Source organism: Bubalus kerabau, chromosome 18 (genome assembly GCF_029407905.1).
Source record: "Bubalus kerabau isolate K-KA32 ecotype Philippines breed swamp buffalo chromosome 18, PCC_UOA_SB_1v2, whole genome shotgun sequence".
Classification (NCBI taxonomy): domain Eukaryota; kingdom Metazoa; phylum Chordata; class Mammalia; order Artiodactyla; family Bovidae; genus Bubalus; species Bubalus kerabau.
In genome coordinates this window covers 26,108,288-26,120,317 of record NC_073641.1, presented here as the reverse complement: position 1 = coordinate 26,120,317, position 12,030 = coordinate 26,108,288, and the positions used below count along the sequence as shown (strand labels likewise).

Genomic DNA, 12,030 nt, shown 5'->3' with positions numbered 1-12,030 from the left:
TTTACAGGAGGGTAGCGAATCAAGTTGAACCAACAAGTCAGAGCAACTTCCTGATTTTGTGTCCTTAAATAAGTGGTGAAATGTTTTGAATAGAAACCAAAGTTTCGCCGTGAGGTAAAATACTTTGCGTGGAAGGTTTCTGTAATTTCTCCCAGGTCGGTGACTATATGATTCATTTTACCTACTTTAGAATTGGTTTCCATTCCTTCTTTCAAACTATATCTTCCTGGATTTTTGTTTGATTTTGGTTTTACGTTGAAGTTTTTTGGCATTTCCTGTGTGCCAGGTACTATGAGGGGTTGGTTGGAGAATTAATAAGACAAAGGAACTCCCAATCTATCACAGGAGAAAATTGTTTAGAAAAAAGAGGGTATCCAAGTGATAGTAGAAAGGACTAGAACAGAAGCTTGGCTTGAGCCCAGTGAGGTATGAGGGAAGGAACAATCCATTAAGGTCTCTCCCTGGCAGATGTAAATATCCCATCCCACATGCATATTCTGTCCACACAGACTGTTTGGTCCTGAGAATTCAGTGGTGACTGAGAAAGACTGCATATCAAGCAATTACAGTTGCCTGATTATTAACCAGGAAATCAGACCACAACAGAAGCACTGGGGCTTGTCAAGGAGGGTAGACGGAGGAAAGGTGTTTCAGGCAAGGCACTGGCTTCTAGGAAGAGCTGGTGAGGGGTGGAGGAAAGGAAGAGGAAAGAAAAAAAGTGGGAAGAGAGAGAAGAGAGGAACCAGAAGCTCAGTGTGGCTGAGCACAGTATAAGGAAGGAGTGGGCAGCCAGGATAGAAGCTACAGAGGCACGAGAGGTTAGGGGGCAAATACCACCGCATCCATTTGAGGCCTTCCCTGAACTTTCAGTTCAAAGTGCATGTGCACAGCCACACACACACATACACACACACACACACACACACACGCTTACAAAAGGAGACACCCAGTCCCAGAACCTCACTACTCCTTTCAAGACTTGTACTTGAATCTCTGATTATCTTCTCTATTTGTCTTCTGGGTTATTATTCGGTCCCAAAACCACACCACTCCAAACAGAAGGTAAGACTCTGAGGCCAGGAGCCTTTGTTGATCTTGATCACAGCTCCACCGTGCACACAGCAGTGCGGGGCACATTAGGCACTCTGTAAATGATGGCTTAGAAGCCAAGCTGAAGAGTTTAGACTATCCAAAGAGGGCCATAAAGGGGTCACTTAGGGACACGACATAACCAGATTGCAATTTAGAAGAGGACTCTTGCTGAAATGCAGAGAATGGACTCAAGGGGACGGTAGAGTGGGGGGAAGCAAACAGAGGGGAGAGGTAGGCAAGTTAAAGAGATATTTAAAAAGCAGGACTGTCAGGTGAGGGAAAGGGAGAGGCCAAGGGGGCAATCCAGATTTCTGGTTGAGTAGCCAGTTATTAAGTGAGGGAACCTGAGAGAGGAGCTTTAGTTTTCCTTTGTTTTGTTGTGTATATATGACAGGAAATTCTCAATAAATGTTTAGGGAGCAAATAACTGACTGATCACCTGGATCCCGACTTACAGGGGTGGGTGACTTACAAGCCATAATAAGAAGGTTGAACCTTATTCTGCAGATAGTAAGGAAGCATTAAGGTTTTCAGTTGGAAAAAGACATATCAGTTCTGTGTTTTAGAAAGATCAGTCTGGTGATTATGCAAGGGCAAAACAAGAATAGGATGGAAATTAAACAGGAAAGTATTTTAAAGAAAGATTTCAGAACTGTTTGCTTTCACTGAAATTAGAATTGTCTTTTCATAATACAGTATTTTTGGTAACTTTATATCATGACTTTTTATGTACTGTGTTTCTTCTAAAATGTTCTATAGATGATATGGCATAAGCATAAAAACTTATTTTTTTAATTAAAATAAAAAACCACCAAAGCAAACTTCTCTGCTAGAGTATTTGCATTATACAGATTCCTAAGATGAAGTCCTAAGAGAAGGGCTGAAGTTATAAAACAGCTCTTATTCATGCTGTATCATTTGAGTGGAATAACTTCACTTGGAAAGGAAAGCCACATTTTACTCCACAAATGCATCCGTAAGAGCCTTGACAGTGTTTCACCATGGTATTGATGGCCCATACTTTATCAAACTGATATTGAGTATTTATTCAAGAGATCACTAACTTTATGCACTAGCTTCCCAGGTGGCACTAGTGATAAAGAACCTGCCTGCCAATGCAGGAGATGCAAGAAACGCTGACTCGATCAGTCAGGAAGATCCCCTAGAGGAGGGCATGGCAACCCACTTCAGTATTCTTGCCTGAAGAATCCCATGGACAGAGGAGTCTGGCAGACTACAGTCCATAGAGTCACACAGAGTCTAATAACGACTGAAGCAATTTAGCTCACATGCACACAACTTAATCCACAGCACTCTAAGAAAGAAGAAAGCTTACAAATGTGAAAAAAATTAGCACAAATATCTAACATGCCCTAGGAGGCCAAACCTCCTTTATTCACTGAAAGCAAATCCCAATAGGGAAAGTTCTAACAGTCTCTCCCACAAGGGTCAGGTCCACTAACATTTAAGTTAAGAAAGAAAATCAGTGAGTGAATAGATACTTGCTCCACGGCTGCAGGCTGGGCAGCTGACCGGGTGTTCACTAGCCTGGGAGGGTGGGATGGGTCCCTGGCTCCACATCTCTATACTAAATGTGTTGCTGACACAGTTGGGAGGGTGGCAGAGAAGCAAGTAGTAGGCCCAAGGCCACTGTGAGGATGGAAATCTTAAGTTTCCAAGAAGAGCTGGAGCAATCCACAGCCCTGGAATCCTGGCTATTGCAGAACATGTTGCACCAGCCTCTCAACTTTCATTCATTCCCCAAACATCAGTCTCCATGCCCACTGTTCGGGTTGCAAGAGAAAACCAGCACTTGCCCTGCCCATACCCCCTCTCAATGGGGCGTTCTCTAGGCCTGCTAAAAATGGTCAGAAAGATTGTGTCCCGCACAACTGCAAGGGGAGCTAATCCTGTAGACGTTGTAGATTCCTACAGAAACCCCTAGAATTGAGGCAGTGGTCATCCTGGTCCCCAGCCACCTCGGGCTGAGCTGACAGCTCCCTCCTTAGTGACCGCAGAGCTTATGTCCTATCCTGAGTGACACTCAAGACATTTCTGTGTCTGCTCCCCCGCTGTCTAGGAGCTCTCTAGGCCCATCCACAGGCTCTAGAGTGAGTGCTGGAGCCAGGCTCACTCTGCTCATGGACAGAACCTTCTCTAAAGCTCCCAGCTCCCCTGCTCTCTGATGGCACGTGCCTTCTCCTTGACAATCAGAATCAAATGGCCCTCGGAACTCTGCTCAATGATATGTGGCAGCCTGAATGGGAGGGGAGTTTGGGGGAGAATGGATACCCACGTATATATGGCTGAGTTCTTTTACTGTCCATCTGAAACTATCACAACACTGTTAATCAGCTATACTCTAACATAAAGGGCTTCCCAGGTGAGGCTAGTGGTAAAGAACCTGCCTGCCAATGCAGGAGACATAAGAGACATGGGTTTGATCCCTGGGTGGGAAGATCTCCTGGAGGAGGGCATGGCAACTCACTCCAGTATTCTTGCCTGGAGAATCCCATGAACAGAGGAGCCTGGAGGGCTAGTCCATGGGGTCACAGAGCTGGACATGACTGAAATGACTTAGCACTCATGCATACTCTACTATAAAATAAGAAGTTTAAAAACAAACAGAATTAAATAGCCCTTCATATGATCTCTTACTAGTTCAGACACTCCCTCTATAAACTTCCTATTGCTGCTGTTAGGGCTTCCCTGGTGGTTCAGCTGGTAAAGAATCCGCCTGCAATTCGGGAGACCTGGGTTTGATCCCTGGGTTGGGAAGATCCCCTGGAGAAGGAAAAGGCTACCCACTCCAGTATTCTGGCCTGGAGAATTCCATGGACTGTTTAGTCCATGGGGTCACAAAGAGTCAGACACAACTGAGCTGCTAACAAACTGCCACTAATTTAATGGCTTAAAATGACACACATTGATTGTCTTAAAGAGTTCTGGAGTTCACTGAGCTAAATCAAAGTGTTTGAATGCCTGCATTCTTTCTGGAAGCTCTGGGGGAGATTCTGTCTCGTTGCCTTTTCCAACTTCTAGAGACCATCACATGCCTTGGCTTGTGGCCCCAGCCAGCAATCATACCACTCTGACCTCTGCTTCCATCACACCATCTCCTTCTTTGATTTTGACCCTCCTGCCCTCCTCTTCGGAGAAGGCAATGGCACCCCACTCCAGTACACTTGCCTGGAAAATCCCATGGATGGAGGAGCCTGGTAGGCTGCAGTCCATGGGGTCGCTAAGAGTCGGACACGACTGAGTGACTTCACTTTCACTTTTCACTTTCATGCATTGGAGAAGGAAATGGCAACCCACTCCAGTGTTCTTGCCTGGAGAATCCCAGGGATGGGGGAGCCTGGTGGGCTGCCGTCTATGGGGTCACACAGAGTCAGGCACGACTGAAGCGACTTAGCAGCCCTCCACTTATGGCACCCCTATGATCACCTTTATGGCCCGCTGAGATACTTCAGGATAATCTCTCCACCCTCAAAATCCCTAATTTGATAACATCTGCAAAATCCCTTTCACTAGTAAAATAATATAATCCATGTTGAATGAATTAAGATGTGACTACCTCAGCAAGAGTATCTGTAGTATCCCCAATCTGCTTACCAGACAAAGGTGACTTCCTACTGTGATGAGACTCCATGAGGACATAACACCCTGTGTCATATAAACACTGAGAGCAGCATTTATCTAAGCCTTTGTCAGCCATAAATTGACACTTGCCATCTACCTCTACAAGGACTAAATCAGTTGCTACTGCAGCTGCTGATTTTCAACAAAACACCCTCTGCAAGGAGTTCAGGGTGGAGAGTAGGATTGAGGCATTCTGTGCTCTGAGAAAAACTTGCAGAACAGGTCCTCAGATAGTTAGATATTTTCAGGAGACGATTTTATAAGCCCATTTCTTGAGTCTCCTCACATCTAGAAAAGCACTAAAATCCTTCATGGTGATGACTGCTCCTTGTGACTAGCAAAACATCTTCTGTAGAAAATAGGTGCTCGAGTGCATGCACTCCACCTTCACCAAAATCACGTATATACTGACCTTCCCCACTACCTCTCTGGAGCAGTTTCTCAGAGCTATCTGAAATGCCGTCTCCCTGCTGTCTCCTCATTTTGCACCAAATATAAAACTTAACTTGCAACTCTCATGTTGTGCATTTTTCAGTTGGCATCTTCAATTAGATTCTTCAAAACAACAGCCTGAATCACCCAAGGAAGAAAGATAAACTCACATTACACATCTGGCTAAGCAAGAATATATTTTTCAAAGTGCCTGAAAGCAGCTTTTGGTGAGACCTCAGTATCCGATATTCGTCACACAATTACAGTAGAGGGTGAAGAACAGTATATATGTTAAATTATATGCTATGGAATTCTTCACTCAATGTATGCTCAGTCACTCAGTCGTGTCCAGCTCTTTGTGACTCCGTGGACTGTAGCCTGCCAGGCTCCTCTGTCCATGGAATTTTCCAGGCAAGAAAACTGGAGTGGGTTGCCATTTCCCTCTCCAGGGCTTCATTCAATAAATCTCCTCTATCCATATTCTGTACCCCTCAATGGATATCTAACCTATTGGGTCTTTCTCATGCCCAAGCTAATCGCATAGATGAAGAGACAGGAGAGTCATTAGTAGGAGAGAAGGGAAATGAGCATTTATCCAGTAGTTTCCAGGCTGCCATGTCTTGCCTGTGTGGAGGTCTTGCCTGCGTGCGTGATCAGTCACTTCAGTCACCAAGCTCCTAAGTCTGTTAGGAGAAGCATACTGACTGAAACCGCCCACCCTGCCCAGGCACCATAGTAACTGTTCACATGAGTTGTTTTAGGACAGGAGGTCCTGGTAAGGAACACAGAACTAATAAGCTACCACCAACTGGAAGAGTTCAGGAAAGGTCAAAAGGAGACACCACATGTGAGATCACCTCCCAGAATCCTCTCTGGCATCCATCTTGGCTGAACAAGGCATGCACCACCAGGAAGGACTCTGAGTCAGATGATTGGCTAAAGACAACCTGGAAACTAATTCCATCACCATAAACCCCAAGACTGCGAGCCACAGAACAGTCTTGCTGACTGGCAGAGCAGTTTTCCTGGGTTCCCTTGCCTTACTGTTCTCCACCCGGGTGTCCTTTCCCAATAAAATCTCTTGCTTTGTCAGCAGATGTGTCTCCTCAGACAATTCATTTCCAAGTGTTAGATAAGAGCCCACTTTCGGGCCCAGAAGGAGTCCCCCTTCCTGCAACAGGTCCATGGGATTCTCCAGGCAAGAATACTGGAGTGAGTTGCCCTGCCTTCCTCCAGGTGATCTTTCCAACCCAGGGATTAAACCCCCCCACCCCCACCCGTGTCTCCTGCATTACAAGTGGATTCTTCGTAAAGAATTCTGAAGAAGCATTTATCATCCCAGTTTTACAAAAGCAACATCAAGACCAAGATAAGTAATTTTCCCAAAGTCACTCTGAGAATAGGTGATGACACCCAGATTAAAGCTCAAATCCACCTAATTCCAAAGCCATAGGCTTCTCATCACCCCACAGGGACCACTCAGATCCCTGGCCATGACCATCACCACCTCACCTATCCCCCAACACCATTCACTGCCCACTCAGATCCCCCTGGCCTGCAGCCAGCACCTTCCCTCTCAACGATACACCAAAGCCATAGCCACAGTGGCCTCACACCTGGACTCCTGTACCCTCCGGTTGCTCCCTGCCCGCCAGGCAGGAAGAGGCTGGGAAGTGGGGAGAAAAAAGAATCTGGAAGGAGGAAGATGAAGAGAGAGGAGCTCGCAAGTGCCCCAAACAGCAGAATTGACTGCTCAGTGTCAGAGGAACTTTGAAGCAGGTCCCGCACAGGGGTGAGAGCCAGGCGTGCCCCAGTACAGGGCCGGGCGCTGTACATCACTCCAGAGCTCGTTGCGAAATCGCCTAAAGTGAAGTAAAGAACCATTCCGAACTTAATCCGAAGACCACAAAGACTGGCAAGGCCTTTGATTGAGAATGCGTTCTCAAGTCTCGAAGAATGTCTTTTGTTATAAACGGAATTAAATTTCAAGGAGCTAGAGAAGGTGGGAAGGCCCCAGTGGAAGGCCCCAGTGGAAGGCCCCAGTGTCCAGCTCAATGATGTCAAAAGTCACTGTGCTTTTACTAGTCATCTTTGACTTCTGAAAGCCGCCAAGGAAATGTAAAGCACCTCCAGCGAACAGGGTCCAGACAATGTCTGCGGACGTGTGCGGGAACTTACGGAACGAGAGGGCAGCCACCCACAAAAGAAACTCGGCAAGCAGTTTAAGGCCTCTTGAGGGTCACGAGCAGTCGAGGAAGGGCCTGGGTAGGGGAGGGTTGGAAAGCCTGAGAAGACAGGACAGCAGGAAGCCTTCCGTCTACTCCTCCGAGTGCCGCCGAGAGTCCGGCCCCAAAGCCCAAACCCGAGGCGCAGGGCCCGCCCCCGGGGCTCGCGAACTGGCCGGGACCGGAGGGGCCGGGCCGCGCGGGGCGGGGAGTCGGAAGTTTTCCGCGGAGGCGACGGAGCCACTGCGCAGGGCCGAGCGGTCTCCTCCCGGGGCTGCCCGGCTCCCAAGGCCCCGCCTGAGAGTCCAAGTCGCGCTCGCTGCGGGACTGGCCGGGCCGCGGGGTCTCCCGGGGCCCTCGGATCACAGGGGGCTCCCGCCCGCGCCCTCCGCCCCTCTCCCCACCGCCTCTAGCGGGCTCCGCGCGCTGCCGGCCGGGGAAGGGACGGGGAGGGGAAGTGGGGAAGTTGGGGGCGCCTACCTCCAACCGCCCTGCGCGCCCCGCAGAGCCCCAGGAAGGCGGCGAGCAGGACGAGGCGGCGGGCCCCGAGGCGCCCCATCCCGCTGCAACACCCCGGTGGCGTCTGAGCTACCTGCTTCGGCCCCTCCCCGCCCCCGGCCGGGACCCGGAGCAGGACCAGGGGGCGCCGCCCCCAACCAGCGCGGGGGCTGGGCCGGGGCGGGGAGAGCCGCAGGCAGCCCGCAGCTGTTGCGCCCCATCACGCTCCGCCTGGCGCCGGGGTGCACGGCGCAGACACGCGGCGGGGCCAGAGCACCCCAGCAGACTCGGTACGGAGAGAGCACGAGTCGCCCGCCCTGAGCGGCGAGTTCTGCGCTGGAGTTGACTGTGCGTGCGGGCGCTGATGAGAAATGGAGAATGGAGGGGGAAGCATTCCTGGTGGAGGTAGGACCTTACCGAACACGACTTTAAGGTGCCAGAGTGAGCGCCAGCTTATTGCTGAATCCCCAGTGCTGACCTGGTGCATAGACACCGGCAGATGAATAAGAATTAAACACAAACTGAGCGTGTTACTTCCTTCTGGAAATGGAGATTGCACCAAATCGCTAAGGCCCTTCCAGCTTTACCATTCTCACTTTCGAATTCTAAACAAACGGAAAGGCTATCCTCGAGGAATATGAGTGTTAGCACAGAGAAGGGTCCCGCCCCGGGCTGGCTGTGTCCTAGGAAGAGCTGGAGGTGTAGCCGTGCCTGGGGTTGGAAGGCCAGGCTGAGCCAGGCATGCAGACTTTCTCCTGGCAGGCTCAGGTAACCACAGAAATGTAAATGCACAAGCAGTGCAGAGCGAGATTGCCCAGGGACCCCGAGACTGTCACCAGTGTCCCCAGGGAGCCTCTACTCAAATGCCATCCCTGGTTAAGGACAGAAGCTTGGTTCCTTAAGAGACCTGAGGGCAAATCATGGTTCAGATATTATTAGGTGAACTTGGTCCGTGACCTTGAACAAATCTCTTAATTGTCTCAACTTCTGTCTCCACTCCTGTTCAGTTCACTTCAGTCGCTCAGTCGTGTCCGACTCTTTGCGACCCCATGAATCGCAACAGGCCAGGCCTCCCTGTCCATCACCATCTCCCGGAGTTCGCTCAGACCTACGTCCATTGAGTCGGTGATGCCATCCAGCCACCTCATCCTCTGTCGTCCCCTTTTCCTCCTGCCCCCAATCCCTCCCAGCATCAGAGTCCTTGGTAATGATGCCGATCCCATAGGTGGGTTGTGTGGTTATTCCAGCCCATGAGGACTGAGTGTTGAGCATGGTGTCTGGCTTGTGGTAAGAACTCACTGGGCAGTTTTGGTATACCCAGGACCCCAGCCAGGCCCAGGGGCTTCTCTGACCAGTTTGGAACAACTCTGGCTAGACACACACTCCTAAGAGTGAGCCATCTTTTCTCTTTCCTTCAGGATGGAGGGCCGTCTCATTTTCCTTCCATGGGCTTAGCCATATGTACTATTGAAGACAAAAACAAGACCGGGAGCTGACTTGTGGGCTCAGATCATGAACTCCTTATTGCAAAATGCAGACTTAAATTGAAGAAAATGGGGAAAAAATTCAGGTAAATCAAATCCCTTATGATTATACAGTGGAAGTGACAAATAGATTCAAGGGATTAGATATGATAGAGTGCCTGAAGAACTATGGATGGAGGTTTGTACAGGAGGCAGTGATCAAGACCATCCTCAAGAAAAGAAATGCAAAAAGGCAAAATGGTTGCCTGAGGAAGCTTTACAAATAGCTGAGAAAAGAAGTGAAAGGCAAAGGAGATAAGGAAAAATATACCCATTTCAATGCAGAGTTCCAAAGAAGAGCAAGAAGAGATAAAGAAAGCCTTCCTCAGTGATCAATGCAAAGAAATAGAGGAAAACAACAGAATGGGCAAGACTAGAGATCTCTTCAAGAAAATAAGAGATACCAAGGGAACATTTCATGCAAAGATGGGAACAATAAAGGACAGAAAAGGTATGGACCTAACAGAAGCAGAAGATATTAAGAAAAGTGGCAAGACTACACAGAAGAACTATACAAAAAAAGATCTTAATGACCCAGATAAGCATGATGGCGTGATCACTCACCTAGAGCCAGACATCCTGGAATGCAAAGTCAAATGGGCTTTAGGAAGCATCACTATGAATGAAGCTAGTGGAGGTGATGGAATTCCAGTTGAGCTATTTCAAATTGAAAAAGATGATGCTGTGAAAGTGCTGCACTCAACATGCCAGCAAATTTGGAAAACTCAGCAGTGGCCACAGAACTGGAAAATGTCAGTTTTCATTTCAATCCCAAAGAAAGGCAATGTCAAAGAATGTTCAGCTACCACACAATTGGACTCATCTCACACACTAGTAAAGTAATGCTCAAAATTTTCCAAATGAGCCTTCAGTAGCACATGAACTGAGAACTTCCAGATGTTCAAGTTGGATTTAGAAAAGGCAGAGGAACCAGAGATCAAATTGCCAACATCTGTTGGATCATAGACAAAGGAAGAGAGTTCTGGAAAAATATCTACTTCTGCTTTGTTGATTATGCCAAAGCCTTTGACTGTGTGGATCACAACAAACTGTGGAAAATTATTCAAGAGATGGGAATACCAGACTACTGCACCTGCCTCCTGAGAAATCTGTATGCAGATCAAGAAGCAGCAGTTATAACCAGATATGAAACAATGGACTGGTTCCAAATAGAGAAAGGAGTATGTCAGGCTATATATTGTCACTCTGCTTACTTAACTTCTATGCAGAGTATGAGAAATGCTGGGCTGGATGAAGCACAAGCTGGAATCAAGATTGCCGGGAGAAATATCAATAACCTCAGACATGCAGATGACACCACCCTTATGGCAGAAAGTGAAGAGGAACTAAAGAGCCTCTTGATGATAGTGAAAGAGAGTGAAAAAGTTGGCTTAAAACTCAACATTCAAAAAACTAAATTCATGGTATCCAATCCCATCACTTCATGGAAAATAGATGGGGAAACAATGGAAACAGTGACAGACTTTATTTTCTTGGGCTCCAGAACCACTGCAGATGGTGACTGCAGCCATGAAATTAAAAGACGCTTGCTCCTTGGAAGGAAAGCTATGACCAACCTATGCAACATATTAAAAAGCAGAGACATTACTTTGCCGACAAAGGTCCATCTAGTCAAAGCTATGGTTTTCCCAGTAGTCATGTATGGATGTGAGACTTGGACCACAAAGAAAGCTGAAAGAAAGTGAAAGTGTCAGTCGCTCAGTCATGTTCGACTCTGCGACCACATGGACTGTAGCCTGGCAGGCTCCTCTGTCCGTAGGATTCTCCAGGCAAGAATACTGGAGTGGGTAGCCATTCCCTTCTCTAGAAGATCTTCCCAACCCAGGGATCGAACCCAGGTCTCCTGCATTGTAGGCAAATTCTTTACCATCTGAGCCACCAGGGAAGCTTTGATGCTTTTGAACTGTGGTGTTGGAGAAGGCTCTTGAGAGTCTCTTGGACTTCAAGGAGTTCAAACCAGTCAATCCTGAGGGAAATCAGTCCTAAATGTTCATTGGAAGGAGTGATGCTGAAGCTGAAGCTCCAATACTTTGGCCACTTGATGCAAAGAACTGACTCATTGGAAAAGACCCGGATGCTCAGAAAGATTGAAGGCAGGAGGAGAAGGGGATGACGAGGATGAGATGGTTTGTTGGCACCACTGACTCGATGGACATGAGTTTGAGAAAATTCCGGGAAATGGTGAAGGACACGGGGAAGCTGATGTTCTGCAATCCACTGGGTCACGAAGAGTCAGACACGACTGAGCAACTAAACTAAACTGATCTGAACTACTGAAGACGCCATGTCATCCATGTTCATAATCTCCAGCATCCCCCACTTCTCCATAGTCAAGCTGATTTTCCGGGGCTGCAGAACCGTGGACCAGGTTGGTGGGAGTGGTAGTTCTACCTCTAGATGTCTCACAGCTTCCATTTTCTCTCCTATAAAATGCAAAGATTGGGTAAATGATCTGTAAATTCCCTCCAGGTTCAAAATTTTGATTCTGATTTGTCATCTTTTGCATCAGGATAGCTCTGCCATTTAAATAGAGTCCTTTTAATTAGTGCACAGAGAATCACAAAATGTTTGAATTTCTTTACTTCAAGCAGTGATTG

At 47.8% G+C, this 12,030-nt stretch overlaps 1 protein-coding gene across 2 annotated transcripts in view; it reads right to left on the bottom strand.

Moving 5' to 3' along the window:
* Window positions 1–7,990, bottom strand: part of LOC129633109 (chondroitin sulfate proteoglycan 4-like) — a 69,618-nt gene extending 61,628 nt beyond the window's left edge. For both annotated transcript variants that reach the window (XM_055554893.1, XM_055554894.1), the window contains exon 1: window positions 7,872–7,990. In XM_055554893.1, the coding sequence (XP_055410868.1) occupies window positions 7,872–7,950 (79 nt within the window). In that variant the 5' untranslated portion in view covers window positions 7,951–7,990. The remainder of the gene's footprint in view (window positions 1–7,871) is intronic.
* Window positions 7,991–12,030: the final 4,040 nt, after the last annotated feature.